The sequence below is a fragment of the Erithacus rubecula genome, assembly GCF_903797595.1.
Source record: "Erithacus rubecula genome assembly, chromosome: 3".
Taxonomy (NCBI): domain Eukaryota; kingdom Metazoa; phylum Chordata; class Aves; order Passeriformes; family Muscicapidae; genus Erithacus; species Erithacus rubecula.
The window spans coordinates 29,702,436-29,722,379 of record NC_136689.1 but is presented as its reverse complement, the minus strand read 5'-3'; the positions used below and the strand labels follow the sequence as shown (position 1 = coordinate 29,722,379).

Here is a 19,944-nt window from a genome sequence, read left to right as displayed (position 1 = left end):
AATATTTCTAGAGCAGCATAACTTCTGGCTGGCTTCTAACTGAATTATCTCAGACCCTTGACTCACTCACAATGTATATAAGCTCTCATTCAGCAGAGCTTTTAAAGACTTTAATGATGTTCAATACCCATTAGAGAACTGTGTTAAATAAGGGTGGTATTGAGCATTTTGTTGAACCTGGACTTTAATTCTGTATTTTCTTAACTGGCTGACTTTTCAGTAGCAGGCTAATACAATTTTCCCAGAACTGTGTTGGCGTCCCCAGTAGTGGTGGCACATAAGAAAGATGTTTTGAATGCCAAGTATTGCAGCTTGGAGAAATTGTTAATTTGAGTCCCTTTCAACTGTAAGGGAAAGAAAAAAGCCAAATATTTCCCAAATGAAAATAGTTCACATAGGGGTAAGGAAAATAATTTTTATTCCAGACTGTCTAGGAGAAATGCAAAGAACAAGTAAATACAGAAAATCATTTTTCAGTGTTTCAGACTTGGTTTGAAAGCCTTGAAAATTGAATTTAGCTTGAGCCTACTCACTAAAATTTCTTTTCTTCTCCCAATGCACAGCTACAGAGCAATGTGATATTGATAGCTTTTTTTGTATAAAGCTGTTCTGTCCTTGCATAAATGACCATAGAAAATTCAAAAGGTACCTTGCACTTGCAGTCAAACAACAGGATTTGATCCTAATTAAGCAGTGGGTGTAACTTTTCTTTTTTATGAAAAAGAACTCTGGCTGCCACTGTTTCAACTCTCTGAAATATCCATTGGATATGCTTTGAGATCTGGAATCAATATAGTTTTAGTTAAGCAGTAAAACTGCAGAGTGCCATTCATAATTTATTTTTAAAAGTTTCTCTAAATTATATTCTTTACCCTTCTATACATAACATTTTCTTGTTGTATATAGGTTAACAGCTTTAACTAACTTTATCTGCTAAAGAAAGAGAGAACAAGTGATTCAGTAATAAGACCTTTTTTTTTGAGCCATAAAAGCTTTCAAAAGACATCACCCAATTCCCCTTCTTATTTACAGTTGCTTGTATTTATTTATATAATTTTTTTGAGAATTAATCTTTCCTTTATTGGTATCACAAGGTTCACCTCATAAATCAGAATTCAGAGCCTCACAAAGGAAAAAGAAATTTAGCTCCAGAGAAGAGCAACAAAGATGGTGAAGGGTTTAGAGAGTGATGCCTGTAAGGAGCATCTGAGTGGGCTGGGGGTGTTCAACCTGGAGAAAAGGAGGCTCAGGGGAGACTTTAGTGCTCTCTGCCCTGCCTGAAGGAAGGCTGTAGCCAGGTGGGGATTGGTCCGTTTTTCCAGACAAACAGCAACAGGACATGAGGACATGGCCTCAGACTGTGTCAGGGGAGGTTCAGGTCCAGGTTGGATATGAGGAAGAATTCTTCCCAGAGTTGTCAGGCATCAGAATGGGATTCCCAGGGAGGTGGTGGAGTCACCATTCCCAGGAGACAAACAAATGTTCATGTCACTCAGTGGTCTGGTCTAGTTGACAAAGTGGAGAAAGGTCAAAGATTGGACTCAATGATCCCAGAGGTCTTTTCCAACCTAAGTGATTTGGTGGCATTTTCATCTTGTTTTAATTGTCAAATAAAATCCAGTTTTGCTAAAGTATGCTGACAGGGAGCAGTATAAGTTGCATTTGTTTCATTTGTTTGTTATTGTGCTGTCTTTGTGCTGAAGGTGTTGTGTATGACAGCCTGATGCTGAAGCACCAGTGCATGTGTGGGAACTATGCCAATCACCCTGAACACGCTGGAAGGATCCAAAGCATCTGGTCAAGGCTCCAAGAAACTGGGCTGCTAAACAAGTGTGAGGTAATTAAAAATTGAGACCAGATATTTGACTTGTTAAAGTAAATAGCAAATTTATTAATTCCTAAACCCATCTTTCTTCTGTAATAAGAGAGTAATTTGTTTTAGGAATTATTTAGTCTTAACTGATAATATTAAAATAACGCATTACAGGAAAGCACACTTCACAATCAGAAAATAAAAATTTTACACAGTGTCACACATCCACATTCATCAGAATATAAAACTCAGACATGATTATTCCACACCTTTATAAAGGAATGTTGACAAGCAGTAGTCAAACAGTAAGTGCAGTCCTCCCAATAGCCTGGTTCTTAACTTTTTCAAGCAGATAAAAATTTAAGTCCTGCGGCACAGAACATTTTTTAAATACAGTTTGTATCACTCTGTAAGCACATTACATCTTGTCTTTTTCCAGATAGTAAAGTCTGTTTTCACAGCATGCTCATTTACCTGTTGTACAACAGGTCCCATGTGAAGCTCCAAGAACAATCTTCTAGGCAACAGCAAATTTGTAATTTCTTTCTGCTATGATTTCCCTCAAAAAAATGCATATTAAACCATGCTTGAATAAAACATGGTCTGTGAGGCTCATATAAGATTTGGGTTAATTAAAAGTAGTTTTTTCTTACCATTCCCTGCTTCCTGTGAGTTATGCAGCACTGTCAACTTCTGCAGAAGCCTGTGACAATCACAGGTGTTTACTGCAGCACAAGTTAACAGAGTTCAGCAAAAATTTGCTAATGTTTCGCTCCATCTCCAAATTTCCAGGACCCTTATGTTCTGTTTAATTACTTTTCTTTACATCCTTATGTTTTTACAATCCCAGAGGAACTGGTTCAATAGATCCCTTTGAATAGCTATTAGTGGCTGTCCCCAAAGGCTTTCTGCAGGCAGCTCAGTGGCCTGGTCAGTGAGATATTGCAAGTTCTGTAAATGGATTTGTTGTATACCCTCATCTAACTAGATGGCAGCACTCTAACAGGCTAATTTTTTTTTTTTTTTTTTTTTTTTTTAGTCAGATAATTATGTTGGTGTTCAAGAAGATTTTCTTTCAGCAAGGCCCTTAAGGCCACCTATCATATAAGTGATTTCACTGGAGAATCACATACTTTAAGATTAAGTTTAACATGCAGCTGAGTGCTTTACTAAAATAAAGTCTAACTACCCTCTTGACTCAGGACTCCATATTGTAAAGAAAAGACAAATGAGGGGAATTAAATACAATGCAGTGTGCTACTATGTACTGCTTTCTTCACTAACAAACAGCTGTTGCTGAAGAGTAAACTGTGTGGCTCTGTAAAAGGTGCAAAATGAAAAAGTGGTATACATTGATTCGAGATGCATGCAATGTAAAAGTCTCCTGGAAGATTTAAAGTTTTCTCATGCAATGCTAAAATTTCAAAACCTGAAGCACAGCCTATCAGGTCTTGCATGATCAAGTGAGGAGGGAGAGAGGAAAAAAGTCACTTCATGTTGAACTGCATTCAGCTAATTTTGACCCCAACTGTGTGCTTTGAACTGAGGCTGGAACGTGAAATGAGCTGTCAAAATGTAAATCCTGATGATAAAACTAAGGAGTCTCAGTGTGAAGCTCATGCATAGATCTGGTGTTTAACTAGATCCTCTTATGTAGCTAGAGACAGAATTATATTTGGTGATGCAATCTGTCCTTTGTTTCTCTAAATTACCTGGCAGTAATTGCCTGGCTTCAAACAAGGGCTTAAAACCGCTCACTTTCCAAAAGAAGAAAGGTTACAGTGACACACTTAATTGGTGCTCTGTTTCTTTAGAAAGTCATTCGGCTGAATAGATAACTTGTGTTACTAAAGGAGTGGTTATTGCATTATGCAAGATATAAAAAGCCACCATCAAGTTGCTTTCTGGAATATACCACAGCAAGAGTGCATAGGGAAAACCACATGGGCAACTGCACTGTCACTTCTGCTGGATTCTGAATGCCCCCTCACTCATGGACACTACCAATTCTTAATATAATTTCTCAACATAATTTCCAGGTTTTTGTCAGATGGAGTGGGGAGATCACTGGCCAGGTTTTGCTGCATGCATTACCTCATACAGGAAGTCTAAAGGGCAGGTCAGCAGCAGCAACCTGCAGGAGCCACTTAGGAAATCCCCTGCACTTAATGGTGAATGTTTCCCCTCTCCAGCTAAAACAGTAATTCCACAGGAGGGCTGCAGTCCGACTCTTTATCTGATAAGGACTTTTAGGAGCAAAAGTAGTTCAGTGGGAGGTAGCTCAGGTTTTGTTACCTTGTACCATAGGTATCCTTGTGCTTATTTAGAGGGCTCTCCCAGTTTTCATAAAGGAGCAAGAAACCCTTATGGAAAAGAACAACCTGTATCTCTACGACCCTTGTTATCTATAGCAGTGAGCTTTATGTGGTTCCTAAATCCTTTAGTGTGGATTAACTCCTCTCACACAGCTCAGGTCTTTGGCAATAGAGAGATGTTGGCTGAGTGTACAGAGAATTGATAACTCCAACTTGGCACAGGACAATGAAAGTCACACAGGCTAGGCTGACACCATGCCTGCTGCAGTTCATAGATTATTTAGGTAGACTGACCTAAGCTTGATGTATTGTCTTTACATATACCTGTACATATCACTCATGCTGACTCCATTTATTTTTAAAATATGACTTGGTAAAATCATAACAAGGTTTTAACGGGGTACACAAGCTGTGTGTTTGCTATAAAATAAAAAGTGTCTGAGTCTGCTCTCTGCCCCTGCAGCCAGCTGGCATGGAAAGGCCCACGTTCACCAGGAATGCTTCCTGACCCATGCCAGTGACCAAACCATGTCTGGGAGTTGTTTGGGAGAGTGCTAGTTGCTGCTCAGCCAAAACAGTATGAAGGACCACTTTAGCAATTTAATAGTACAGATGATTGTATTACTCTGCCTGGGAATGTTTCCTGGCACTGCTTAGTTTGCTGCTGCACACACAGCCAGGAGGACTTGCTTTTCCAGACTGTATTTTGTCTTTCTAGCCATAGATATTTGTGTTCTTGAATTGTTCAAACAACAGACTGAAGGACTTTTGCTAAACCAAAAAATTTGTTTTAACTTTCAGATTTTTTTTAAACCATATCCTACTTCCAAACAGATAGATTAGTTCCTCCATTAGATTCCTCAAGACAAGGGAAAAAAAATACATTTAGACCATTGCCAATCGCAGAGAGCCAGACTTGAGAGACCAGTCCCTGACTGAGTTCAGGGCAGGAGTGAAGTAATTCACATCCATCCACATCCCCACATACATGCATAGTGAACTTTTTAATATTCCTTTTATAAATGTATTGAAAAAACAAAATTAATACAAAATATTTTTGCATTAGTTTCAAAGTTTTATGTATGTTTGCTGAAATGCCTGTTTGGTGTTTGCTAAAGGCTGACAGATGTAGAACAGATAGTTATCAAATGCAGAAAGGGGCAGCTAAAAGATGCAAAGATGAGCATAAAAAACTTCCATTTTATATATATATATATATATTTTTTTTTTTCAGTCTTCCCTTAGTAAAGAGCAATGCCTAGCTGCCCTACCTTTGGGACAATAAAAGGATTGAATTATGTTTTGGTAGGGGTGTCTATTTTCCACTTGCTCTAGGGAGAGGAAGTATTCAAATAACTCCTTTGGGGCTGTAATTTAGGCATACAACTGACATTAGGCTACAGTGATCAGCACACTTTCAGAAGAGAAAAGAAAATGTAGATATGGTCCTGCTTCATGTCCCCATCTTTGTCCTGTAGGGACTGTGATCCAGCAACAGTTTTCTTTTCAACCTTGAATTTGTTCTGAATTTTGGTAGTTTTCTGGATTAGGGTGGCATTTTACACCTCCTGTTGTGCACATCTCATGGACTGAAGGGGAGAGAAGGAAAGAATTTAAAGTTGAGTCTGCCAGATCACATAAACTCAAATATTTGAAAAATTCCACTCTTTGAACCTCTATTTGCCACTAGATATAAAATAATGCAGGAAAAGTTAGTATTTTTTGAAAGAGAAAAAAATATTTAGTGTTTAACATATTCTAAATCTCCCTAAATCTTTCTAAATCACTCTAAATCTTAAAGAGTGTTAGGTACTAGATGACCAAAACATGTGAAGAGAATGAATGCATCTCTATGTGGGTGCATGTGTGTCAGAGGCATGCTTGAAATTCACATATGGTGGAGAAACAGCAAGTGATGTGAGTATACTGACTGGCACAAGACATGGTATCTGTGAGTAGTTCTGAAAACAAGGGAAAATTTAACAACCATGAGAAATCTCAGGAAGGCAGGAAAAAGACCTTGTTTACAAACTTGATAGCCTAAGGTAATTTCATATAAAAAGCTGCAATACAGGCAATGGACACATTACACTGAGAGACCCCAGTGAGAAATATTCTGTGTCATAATTCCTGTTAGTTTAGCAGAGACAAACAGGTAGCACCACTTTTGCCTTTTTGAATCTCTGTCTGTGCATGAGTTTACCCTGCTGAAAGTCTAACCTAAATCTTCAGGTTAATAGAGGCTGTCTGTGTGAAAATTTAATTATCTCCTTTTAACAGAAGACCAGACTTTGACCTTAAATTCTGTAAAAGGTGAAAACATTTTCCTGTTGTTGGGACAATGGATTTCTAGTTCTAGACTGATTTTTTGAAGCACTCAGGTGCAAGTATTTTGCTCTCCTGAGATGTATAAATGTTTCTGTTGGTGAGGAAACAGCATATGTCAGAGGACAAAGCCAACACACAAATTGTCATACACATTAGAAAAGGATGACTTGCCTTCTACTAAGGATGTAGTAGATGAGTGGATGTATTGTTCAAATTCTCTGTAATGAAACAAACACTGTTCATCTCTTTTCCTATGCTATTCCTTCATTTTTGTTGTCTTTATGCCAATTTTCTGCTACATTTTATGCTTTTGATACTGCCATGATCAATGAAAATTAAACAAGACACTTCCAAATAAAAAGTGTAGGTGTAAAGTTATACAAATGCATATGTTCTGTTGTCTGATAACTCATGCTAGTGACAGCCAAAAGTGTTCACTTTACAAAACTGAAGTTACATGAGAGACTGGCAACAGACTTTGCACATATGCTTGTGTAGATCTGCTAAACCATGACATCATTGTGTGAGAACTATTATCAGAAATTAATACAGGTAAATTTTAATGCAGTTTCTTCCTCCATGAAGAGCCTTAGGTAGTTGGGATTGTTATGCAAAGCTCCTGCAAGGATGGGATGAAAGAAACACACAATGAGGGAATGCAGAATCAGCACAGATTGCACTGTTTACCCTTCCCTTTCCTCTGGCATCTACAGTGCAAATCTCTTGCTGGTGTTAGAGCTGGAGAAACCAAGGAGGAAGAGCAGCTCTGGGCTCTGCCAGCTCAGCTGATGGCTGCACTCCAGGGATCTCACTGGGGGAGCAGCCTGGAGTGGGGTGTCCTCCTCAGTGCTGCTTGATTTATTCACCAAATTGGTTTCTGCACAACCTGTTTCTACCCCAGAGAATTTGACTGGTGATACTGGGTAGGGATGTATGTTGTTGGCAAAACATTTTGGGAGACCACTTCCAGACCAGATATCCCAGAGCACTCCATTGTAAAAATACTGGCTAGCTGTGTGTTTTTATATAGTTAAAAGGATATGGCATTCCATTTAACAACACTTTAAAAAGTGCCAGACAATTTACTATCTGAAATATGTCTAAGACTTTTTGTATACCTTGTAGAAAATAAGTGACCAGAAAGAGAATATTTTGCTCAAGATTCTTCAGTGTGACCTTCATAAAATTCCTCCTTACTTTTCTTATTTTATTTTATCTGTCTTAAAAGCCAGACTCCCTTCCCAGTTTTACCAGGGAGAATTGGGTATAGATATTTTAAAGGAGCTTTTTAGAAACATGGACCTTAATGAGAATGGATGAAGGAATAAATGTTACCAGTCACCTCACTTGTGAAGAAAAATATTTTATCTGACCCAGAAGAACCATTACAGAGTTTACTGACTCCATGAAGTAACATAATGTGCTGATTTTGATTGTGCAACTGTGTGTTAAAAGGATGTGAGTGCACTGCTGCAAATTCTCATGTGAGACTGGGAGAGGCTTGAAAAAATTAGAGATGAAAAAGGGTTTATTAAGTCATTTAGTTCTTGGATCATTCCCTAAAATGTTCTTTCCACTGCTGTGTCTAGTCAAGTTTTAAATACTGCAAGAAATAGGGCTTCCACCGTTTCCCTGAGGGGAAGCTTTTTCCATGGTCATCTAGTTCTAACTCTTAGGATATTTTTCCTGATTAGTCAGAAAAAATTCCCACTGCTTAACTTAATAGAAATTGTGCATGGTTCTTCTGACCCCCCCCCCCATCCCCCAGGCATCTCCTCTTTTCTGTAGTGCACATTCTCTTTAATATTCATAATATTGCTTTCCTCTCCTAGTGCAGAAGTTGGTGTTTTCTATTGTGTATGACAAGGTGTTGGATACAATATGAATTTAACCTCCAGAAAATTAGAATTAAATGCATTTCTGTAACAGGTAAATCAGTCTAATTGAAAATAGGATAGTCTATTTAGATAACTGCTGTACCTGTGTATCTTGAGAGTCAGAGAGATCCAGTCTAAGCTGTGAGAGAGTTGGCCTTCAGTGTTCATAAGGACCAAGTCTACAAAGAGGGTCCAAGACCTTAAAATCAAATTGTTTTCTCTTTACTTTATCCAATATCAACAGGAAAGATGATCTGGGGTCCAGAACTTTGTTGACAGTGCTGTCTATTATGCCCAGTCCTGAACAAAATCTGATTCATGTTGCTGTATCTGCAAAGGCTGTGCAGCACTAGCACAAGCAGAGAAATTAATATTTTTTATATGCTGTAACTCCAAATACACATAAGGAATAGACAGCCAAATAAGAAAGTGTTAGTTTTATCTTTCCTTTGCTATCTTTCTTCCTTTCCTAAACTGATTTGTAGAAAGATGTCCCAGACTTTTTGCATCTTTTTTTGGGGCAAGTACAGGCTGGAGACCCCATTAAAGAGACAAACTTTGCTTACAAAAATGTAAGAAAGCAAGTGAACCATCATGTGTAACAGCAAAAGTATTAATCTTACATGACCACACATGTGATATTGATATTGATAACACATTAAAAATTTAAAACATACACAAATACATTACTAAAGCATTTAAAGTTTAGTTTTCTTTTTCTCCCTGTCTGTCCTCACTGTGATCATGTTCCTCCTAGCAACATAAATCACAAGTACTAGTAATGATGCAAAAAACATTAATCCTCATTCCAAACACATCTGCAGCTTACAGGTGCGAATAAGTTTTTGCTCCCTAAATCAGGTTTCTTTCTAGCCAGATTTCTTACTTAATAAATAGTTCATCTTTTGGGTTGTATTTCTTAATATATTATGTAGAAAATAGGCAGAATCTTTTATTTTTCTTTTATGTGAAACCCTGTATTTAGATAACTCTCCTAAGGCTTAAGTGAAGCCTTTTGTGATGAAGCACACACGCATTTGTTTTTCATACAGCACTACTTTAATAAACAAATCAGTGTCACATTCCTGCATGACGCAATTTCAACCCATTATTAATCATACTAAATGTTATTTTGGACCTTTACTTTTCTTTTTTTTTTCTCCCTAAATATTGTCAGTGGAATATTGTAGGCCTCTGCTGTTTTCTTTCAGCGAATTCGAGGTCGAAAAGCCAGTCTGGAGGAAATACAGCTGGTTCACTCTGAACATCATTCACTGCTGTATGGCACCAGCCCACTGAACAGACAGAAGCTGGACCCCAGGAAACTCCTAGGTCTGTACAGGCCTCTATTCTACTGAGAACAGCACATTCCAGCACTGTCATTAGTCATAGCTGGTGTCAGTTTAAAACACTTGGCAAGCAGTGTGACAAAAATTCACTTTTTCCAAACGCATTGCTATGTGCAAGGAGAATGTTACAATGGAAGCCAAATGCAGATTAGCAAAATACACCGGCTGGAAAGCAGTGATACGAGTTTCTCCTCATTTGCTTCAAAAATCATCAGTGTTAACCTTTTACTGTGATTTGTTCTCCACTGGAGGTCAGTGGCAATTTTGAACACAGCTGGTTTTCTACCTCCTTGCATTCTTTGATTTGAAATCAGGAATTTAAGATACACTTGCTTGTCAGAATTGTTTGTTTGCTGTTCTCATTTGCTATACTTCGACTATTTCAGCCACTATGTCTGCAGATACTATGCCTAAGTTTTGCTAATAAGTGAACTTTATTTTAATGCCTTCTCATTATGCAGGATATGGTATCTTTCTGAACAACACAGAGGAAAATACATTAACATATTAAATGCACCTATGGTTGTACAGAACAGCAGAAAACTGACAGGTTTTTCATGCACAGCCAATGCTCAGTGTATGTCTTTTATAACAAAAGTAAGGTTAAAATTAGCTCTGCTATTAGCATATCATGAAGCAAGTCTACTTGTCAGGAACACACAAAAAACTAGTGCATCTTGGAAATACTGCCTGAGTGAAATCCTGCCCTTTATGTCCCAGCACATTGGATGCAACACTCTAATTCTCAGTTATTTTTATAAATCTTCTGCTAAGATTGGAGCTTTTCCTAAATGTAATCAAAACCAACCCAAACAAAAATAACATTAGCCATCAAAAGAAATTGTTGTCACAATGCTAGTAATATATAGCAATTATTTTGCTTTGGAAACTTATACTGTTTCTTCTACAAGGCAGTTTGTTGCTTCAGGAAGTCCTAAGATTATAATGTTATATAGGTTTATATCTTTTCTTAGCCAAAGCAACATCAAAACTGAAAAATATTTACAGTATAATAGATTCTTAGGAGCTTGAATTTCTAAGTAGGAAATCCTCCTTGAAAAAAAAAAAAAAAAAGGCATTTCCAAGAAAAAGTTTCTAAATTCCTAAATTCTAAATACATTTTTATTGGACTTCATCCACATTGTCAAATTGTTCCTATTTTGATACAGTCAAACCTTTCATGTAAATTTTGTTGGGTTTAATTTATTTTATTTTATTTTTTCATTATTGAATATAACATACATTGATATAAACTATTTCTCCAGTTTTGGATCTCAGTGGTTGAGCAGCCTCTGGGATGCAGTGTGCAGTTGCAGATACAAGGTTAAGAAGGAATGACCTAACTGTGTTTCTGCTGATGTACAGAGAATGCAGAAAGTTTTGTTTATCTGATCTCAGAAAACTATTTCTTGGCCCACCACTCCTTACTGGACATGCTTTGCCTTTTTTATTAGACACTTAGTCCAAAATATTTACTCTCTTAAGTTTATATCAAGATCACACTCTTAGAATATATTCTGAGTGCATCCTTGGCTCTCCTCATTTTCTCTTTCCATTTCTAGGATATTTTCTTGTTGCATCTCACATGGCCTTTTACCAAGACTAAAGTCAATAAAACACCCTTCCCACATCCTTTTGTATTTGCCTGTTTTCTGGCTGGAAGCTCTAATCACTTGGGTTTCCACACTCTTGGATAAAGGAACCTAATTGTCTCTTACATTCTTCCAAATTGAAATCTTTTCCTGATTTTGCTGTCCCCATTTCAGTGAGGTTGAACCTAATCAATCCTGACATTAAAATTAACATTTTTGTATATTACAGAAATTCAATATAAATGTACCAAAGGAAAAATATCTAAAGAAATTTTTTTTTATAAAAAATGTCATCAATACCAACATTGCCTCAGAAAATATTTCTATTTCAAAGGAGGTGTATTATTTTTTCTACAGAAATAGTTCCATCAAATGATGATTCTAATGAAAAGTAGGACCTAACCTTTTTTCTTTGCTTCTTTACCCATCCAAAAATATAGAGATTTGTTCACCACTTATTCTCTAGAAAATGTTTGTGTTTCCTGGTCCTTGTTGAAAGAGTGCATCTGCTTTGTCTAATTTTTTTTTTTTTTTTCACTCACAAGCAACTTGTGTACCTTTCAAACAGAAAAGAAACACCTGAAGGAATTAAACTTAAGTATTGTTAGAGCTAGTAATGTGCTACTTGTCACTAAATGCTTATCTCAGTTTCCCTGTTCAAGAAAAAAAACTTGTTCTGGAAGACTGCTAAATTACATGACTAGAAACTACTGAAATTGATGAGATTTCATCTGTTCTTAATGGTTTACAAGTATTAACTTTCTTGAACTCTTGGCTTTATCTTCCCTGCATCAGGGTCTACAAATGCAGCTATCCCAAATGGACACCTCAAGTTCTACACTATTGTGTAGTTAAGCTTTGGACTGATGCACTTTACTGTGTGTTAAATGTTATATTGCATTACCATTGTCTTGACACAAAGGAAACTAATTTGAAGAGTGTGTCACATCACTTTATGGTTTCAAGTACCAGCATACAACCTTACAAATCTCTTCATATAAATTCAAGGGCAGAACAGAAAATTTCTTACAAATTTGTTTCCTTTTTCTCATTCCAACCATCATAAAGAAACTGTCACTCTAAATCAAGTTTCCTGTTATTAAAAGTTTGTAAAATGAGAAATACATTGTCAACACTAAAAGATGCATCAGAAATTTTAAATTAATGAAGAAATAAACCTTTAGCTGAAATGGAATTCTTGAGGAATAATACTGAGAATAATCAGGTTAAAAAGTGAGCACACTTTTAATTTGTGTTTGGTTTCCTTTTTTTTTGAAAGTGAGTTTCTGCTCATCATTTTTCCTCAGTTTATCAGACTCTCAGTCCTCAGTCATCAATCTCCTAAGCAGCTTCTTTGACTTCTTTAGGGGCCTGACCTCAGTCACTGATGGCAACCTCAGCACCTAATTTGACAAACTAGCTTCTACTGCCTTTGTGCATTGATATTCTAGAATATAAATCTTGGAACATTTCTATCAGTAAACACTTGTACTGAATCTAAAGTGCTGGTGACTACAAACTCTGCCCTAGTACTAAGTCAAAAATATTTGACTATTTAGACTTTGCTTTCTGTCTTTCTTGAAGCATCCCAATATTTTCTGGGACATCAACTTCAAACATCATTGGAAATTCTTACTCCAATTCATTTTCACAGTAGCTTTTTGCTATTGATGTTCATTTATGGCAGACTGTTGTGAGCTTTCATTTTCTGTGAGGCTAGCTAAGTGATGGTCTGACTTTCTCTTAGTCCAACATTTCCCCACTGTTCTTTTCATGAAATTTCAATGTTTTTCTTGTTTTTCAGAGTTTGACAACTACTATTTTTAAAGGCATCATGCAATAAGAAGCGAGTATTCCAGCAAACTTCTTGATACACTGAATAGGCTTATGCCTTTGTTTTCCCCAGTTTTAGTACTATCTTCTGATTGATTTTAGTGTCCTTCCTCACCATCTGCTTTTCTGTTTTTACTTTGTGTTTACTGTTTTTAATAGTGTTTTCCATGCACAATGTAATTGGCTGCAGGGAGATAAATGAGAATTCATCTGTTGTCTCTTATGTCCCAACTCTGCCATGGAATTTAAGAAAAAAATGTCTAGCCATTCCATAAGTTAAAAATTACTTCTTTTATCTCAAATTACATCTTATGTTTCCATTAATGTCCCCTGGCACTTTAACAGCACTAATTTTTTTACTTATCTGCTTGACACTTTTTCATCTTTCCCATTGTAAAAAATGAAAAATTGGTCCCTGGTCCTGCTTAGCAAGAAATCTGGAAACTCCAACTTGCACCTCTACTCTGACAATCTCCTGCAGCCAACATTTCCTTGCATGTCTGGGGCCATTAGGACTCACAGTATGAGAATACTCTGCATAGCTGCTGCACCTGCATTTCCCCTGGTAGCTCCACAGGAGGTTTTGTTTGGCTCCTCTCGCACACTGTGCAAACTGATCAAAGGCCTCTAGTCGGATAAAAATGCATCTTGGATTTTACTCAAAGTGTAAAGCACTTTCCTCATCCCAGACCTTGCAGTCTGGTCTCTCCTACTTCAAAGATGATGGCTTATAGTTGTCTTTATGCATTTCACTGGCACCTGCTAAACATGAGTAACTGCAGCATTCACCCCTTCCATAACAATGGGTGACTCCTCTAGGTAACTCAAATAATTCACTATCTAATGTTTCCTCCAGATGGCAAAGTTACAAAGCCAATTTTGAGATAGGGCAGGGGAAAAGCTTATGTTCCCTTCCACAGCTGCCTTAGGATCAGATTACACACTGGGGTAGGAACTGCATCAAATGCTGAGATCCTACCAGTTTTCATACTGTCATTATCAAGATAAACAGGGAGTTTAGTAGTACAAGAAAAAAAATAATAAAATGTGAGTATAAATATTAAGGTAAACTCTATCATATTAGTTACTACATAGAGTAGATTAGCTAAAAATTAGACTGTAAAGCCCATTAAGTTTTTGTTCCCTTTAGTATAATTTACTGAATAATACTGAAAAAACCAGTATTTCAAGTTATGTTTTCAAAATATTAATACAATCATTGATGCAAAGTAAATGAAGAAAGCAGCATTTTTACATAGATAGAAAGACTTAGGCTGCAATTTTCAAAAGAGATCTCCCTTGAAGCAAAAATAAGAAATTAGTTGTCAGTTTTCTGTAAACTTAATGAGGTTCCCTCTGTTGTCAGTGAAAAGAAACAGGTACCTCTTAAGCATAATTCATCCCATCAGTCATGTAGGCTGGATGGAGGTGCCTGTTTCACTCCCCTGGCTGGAGAAGAAGCTGAGATGAGTAGCTTAGCCAAGCTGCTTATCAGCTACAGATATCAGGATGATTAGTCACCTTAGTTCAGAGTGATTTTCTCTGGAATTTTGATCATTATATTCCTTTGCCACTTATATGCCACTTACCAGTCATAAGATTTGCCACTGTTGCATAACAGTACCTTAAATGTCCCATGGCTGATTTGATTTCTAAGTATTATGAACATTTTTTGTACTATTATCTGTCATTTTCATAGTGAAAATAACACTGGAATCGGAATTACTGTAAAGAGTAAGGAAATAATGTTCCAGTACTTAAATGTCTTTTTTGACAAACAATACTCACTGTTTCTTTTTTTCTTTAATATATAGGAAACGTGTCTCAAAAACTCTTTTCCTTGTTGCCTTGTGGGGGACTTGGGGTAAGTAGATGTTTGTTTTTTCCACAAAAGGGGCAGCACACAACATGTGTGTTCTCTGGTTAATTCTTCAGCACTATCAGTTCAAAGTCTTCAGAAGCTGATAAATGCAGAGATCAAACATGTGCCATTATCACACTGTGTTTTCAAAGACACGGAAGACAGCGCATTACAAGAGGCACACAGAACAATGGGGAAGAGATTTTGAGCAAATGTACCCATTTCTAGTTATCCCACTTTGGGTTTTTACTTGAGCTATTTTCTTGAGGAAGGTAACATGGGAACAATTCTTATAGCACAATGAGCTTTGGAGAAACTGTTTCGTGTACTATTGAAAAGCAAATGTGGCTCCACACTTCTCTAAAAGACAAAAAAGTTGCCAAAGCTAACATTTAGCATGAAAAGGGCTCACTAACTGCTTGCCAATAATTTCAGTATTAAAGTAATAAATTATGTGAGCATTTTTATGCCCTGTTTTGAAATGGATTCATCCAGAAAGACAAGCTCATATTAGGACACAAAACCCAAAAATCTGCAGAAAGAAATATGTTGTAAATAAAAGAGTAAAGCTAAATTGTTGAAAACCATGTAGAATTTCTACTGATATTGGTATCATGCTCCTATTCAATTGTAGTGAAGATAAGCCAAGGAGAAATAGTTTTTCACATAAATGAGTTTTTCACACAAGAGTATTTCACGCTTTTGGTCCATCTGGATCCATTATTTACTGAAGTCATCAATGCCAAAGTGAAATGATAATATTCTAGATATCAGTGGGCTGGGTGGTTGATGAATACTTTGCTTCGCTTTCACTGTTTCTCAGTGAATCCTCTGAATATCTTCTCTGAAAAGTCTGAGCAGACATAAAGGCTTTGGAGGTCAACTTTCATTGCAACTTTACAGTTTTGTTCTTCACAAAGGACAAATTCCATACCGTAATAATATGTTTATATGACAAAAGAAATACTCATTTTGTAAGGCTTTAACACACACACACACACACAAAACCAACCAAACAAACAAAAAACCCCAACCAAACAAACAAAAAAAAACCCAAAAAATGTGTTTTAACCTACAGTATTTCGTAATTTTTTTTGATTTCTGTACTATGAGTTGAGAAAAAGAATCAGGAAGTTGTAATCATTCCAGCTCCTCCCACTTGAGCTTAGCTTGCTGAAAACCCTGCCTAAAATGTGGAAGTTGGTGACTAGCAACTTGCCAATTTGGAAACTTGGGCATCATTTCTGTATGTGGTAGCATTACACATTGACATGTAGACATGTGTGTGCACATGCATCTCTGTAAACAACTGTATGCACACATGCACACATATATGAACACACTGGTAAGTAAAAAAGGTAATTTTTCACACTGCTGATGCAGAGAAAATTAAAAACATAATAAAGTTGAGAAAGGATCAGTTCAGGCTTCTAAGTAAAAAGGAGATTATGTAAAAGTTCTTGAAAAAAATCTATTTGAAGGCCTTGGATAGTAAAATGGTCTACAGCATTCTTTGAAAATTAAAGGGTAAGTTTTTTCCACGAAACAGATTATTGTGATATTAAAAAAAATCATGACCAGAGATGTGCTTTGAAATCCTTCTACTAATGATATGTTCCATTCTAAAGCTAACACAAGTCAGAATTGCTCAGTACAACTTAATTTTTAAAAGCATTTAAATTAATCTACACTTTTTTTCCCCCAGTCAGTCTGTTTCATTTATTTCTTATTTAAATTCATGGAAATTGGATTAAAGAGCACGTTGTAGAAATGGATCTTTTATTTATTTATTTTCCACTTGGTCTGCCTTTCTATACATGATTACTGTCAGGCTTTCTGGGAGGCTCTTTTAAAGGAATGGGTTATGACCTTTTTCAAGGTAAATAATCAGATTAGGAGCTTTCTTTCAGCGATATTTAGCTGTCGATTGGTTAAGATGAGCTCTGGGAAAGGGAGCTGCTTCAAACTATGTGGAAAGCAATTGTTAGGCTTACTTTCAGAAATGATAGTGGAAAGGAACAGGAAATATTGCTACTTAGTAGCTTTCAACTTAAATGAATGGTAGAAAGAAGTAATCAATGTAAAGCAGGAAACGTAGTTTATGCAAAGATTTTAGAGAGAAATTGAAGAATTTTATCTTTTTTATGTTTGTTTTATTTTTCCTCCTTGCTTGTATCATAACTTGTTTGCTACAGAATATAACAGTGTTAAGGAAAAAAAATTCTATTATTGCAGGAGACTTAATGACTGTCTTTTGAAAGAGGCTTTTCAGAGCTCTTTGATCCTATTGTTTTCTACCACATCGGGACCTTGCTATTATTATGCAGCTCTTTAATTAAATACATTATTAGTCTGACAACTCATACAGGGGACAGAAAACCTAGGCTCAGTTCTGCCCACTCCCAGGTTGGATTTAATATCAGACCCTCTTTCTTAGTGGGTGCTGCTACCACACAAGAGATCAAATATTATTTCTGGCTGGGGACCCTCACACCATGCACTGAAGTGGTGCCACTGTTGGAAAGAGAACTTGAAAAGCAAGGCTTTATCCATAAGTAGGATAGACCCCATCTACCTAAGGCTATGATCTACCTATTATATATAATTATAAATACTACCAAGTCCTAGTTCTGAGGCCCTGTTCCACAAAATTCTTATAAATTTGATGTGAAAGAATCACTGAGCGGAATGAAAACTGCTCTTGGACCAAGGAATGGAAGCTAGGACATCCTAAACACTGAAGACATCACTTGATGGACTTACATTGTCCACAAACAAAAGTCCAAGTAACCTCTGTAATTCTGAATTCCACTCTATTACTGATATTCTGATCTCTGTTCTAAAACTGCAGTCAACATCAGGGATCCTCTTCTTTGGACATTACTTACAGTGAAAGAAAGTTTGTATCAAGAATTTTGAAAAGCAAACAAAAAGCAGTCTGCATCCATAATTAGTATTTTCTGATCCTTTTTCATCACTCCACTAAATCTTTTGTAGCAATGAAAATATGCATGTAAAACTTACATTCATTAATTTCTTAAACACTTTTCATCCATATGAATTATTTTTAAGTAGTGCTATGAATTGATTATGTTAAGAGTCATTGGCTTAGTACATGTTACACTCTCAGAAGAAACCAAGTAATTGTTTTTGTTTTTTAAGGAACTACGTAAAGTAATTATCTTTCTTATCTAAGAGCAGAAATCGGTTTCATCTGTACAGGTAAATTAAACAGATCTCACAAAGAGAGAAAAAAATTATCATCCTAAATTTGCCCATAACAGGTTTTCTTTCAATGATGGTTAATATTTTATCAGAGGACTATCCAGGGTCAGTAGTATAAAATCCACTGAAGTATGGTATCTCCCTCCTGCAATAATGCTTTTTATGGGTTGTTTTTTTTTTTTCAAGTTAACCTTGTTCCAGAACCAACTGTTGTTAAAGAATTCTAATACCAGGGGGATGAAATTCTTTATGTTGGAAAGAGACTAGCAGCTCTATGGCCAGCAGTTTTAATAAAAAGAGACGGTTTCTTGCAGATGGTCAGAGGTTTGGAATGTGAAAAGTTTTCCAGGAGAGGTGGGTAGATTGCAGGTGAAGTGGCCAAACGGGGAGAATAATCACAAATTACATTTAGGTTCTGTGGATTGTCAGACACAATTTTCCACAATTTTTCATCTGTAAACAGCCACTGGGGCTATAACTGATCATTTGACCAATGCATCCATCTATTGCAATTCCTCTCCTGTTGTGCTGTGAAAATGACAATAAGAGAAGCAGAAATCTACTTTTAATGGGAATAAGTTTCATCTCCTTGTCTCAGTCTGTCACTAAAAATAGTGATTGTTTTCTTGCCTGTTTGACCTGCTGCTGTGTGAAGAAATCTTGAAGTCATTTCTCAGCCATATTTTTTTGTCTAGTTGATAGGCAAAAAACCCCACAAAAGTAAAGAAGAGCAGGCTTTTATGATAATGTCATCATCGGCTCCCAGCTTCAAACACTTCTGCGGCTTTTGAATTGTCATTTATAACTTGGAACTGAACCGACCCATAATTCCCTTGATGCATTTAGAGAAATTGATAACAGACTGCTTCTTTTATGGCTCAGAGGAGGCAACTCCCATCACATCACTATTGGCAGTCAATATTATTTTCTGACATGGTTGTAAAAGTATAAAGGGGCTTATGGCATTTGTTTAGATGAGGAATGGGCTCTCAAGCTGTGCTGGGGTTTATGGGTCCAGATTACTGAGAAGCAAAGGGAATATGATGTTTGCAAACAGGATATGATTTTATTTAAGTTTGGGTTTCATACGTTGTTCCCTGGGGATTGTCCTGCAGACAGAAGAGAATTTCACTTTTATCATATGAAATTGGGCAGTTATCCAATCCCCCCTGCTCTCCCCCCACCCTCTCCACCAAAGACACTGCCCCAAACCTGTAATGTGTAAAGTCAGAACGTTAAATTGCAAGAGGAGGAGCTGGGGGAGAGCACTACCCTGAAAAAAATAAGACTTCAGAAGAATCAATGTTTAGTGAGCTGAACAGAATAGCTCTTGGGCTAATATCAAACTATCTGAATGCATAAGAATAGCTTGTACATATTATGGAATGTCCACTACATTTCTTCTAATTTTGCTGTGACAGAACTAAAACAGAGATGATTTCTTCTGCTGGGACAAGCTGGTCGTTTCGAAAACTGAAGTGTAATTTGGATCTTTCATATCAGAAGACAATTTGGCCTTTAATTACCAAGGGAGGAAGTTTACAGCTATAAAATATCAACATATTTACCAAACTTACAAAACATTCGTATTTTCTGAATGCTAAATTCCTTCCTGCCATTCCTTGTTGTGGCAGCTGACAGTGCTACTTTTTGTCCTGACCACACAGGAAGAAAAGCAATAAGAAAGGCAAGATTTTACTAGTACACAAGTTTAGTAAGTCATCCAGGAAATAAATTAGTTTCTGCTGCTT

The 19,944-nt window shown here is 36.6% G+C and overlaps 1 protein-coding gene across 7 annotated transcripts in view; it reads left to right on the top strand.

The window, feature by feature from the left end:
* Positions 1-19,944, top strand: part of HDAC9 (histone deacetylase 9) — a 452,666-nt gene that overhangs the window by 311,682 nt on the left and 121,040 nt on the right. For all 7 annotated transcript variants that reach the window (XM_079302270.1, XM_079302269.1, XM_079302266.1 and 4 more), the window contains 3 exons: positions 1,704-1,837; positions 9,545-9,665; positions 14,922-14,971. In XM_079302270.1, the coding sequence (XP_079158396.1) occupies positions 1,704-1,837; positions 9,545-9,665; positions 14,922-14,971 (305 nt within the window). The remainder of the gene's footprint in view (positions 1-1,703; positions 1,838-9,544; positions 9,666-14,921; positions 14,972-19,944) is intronic.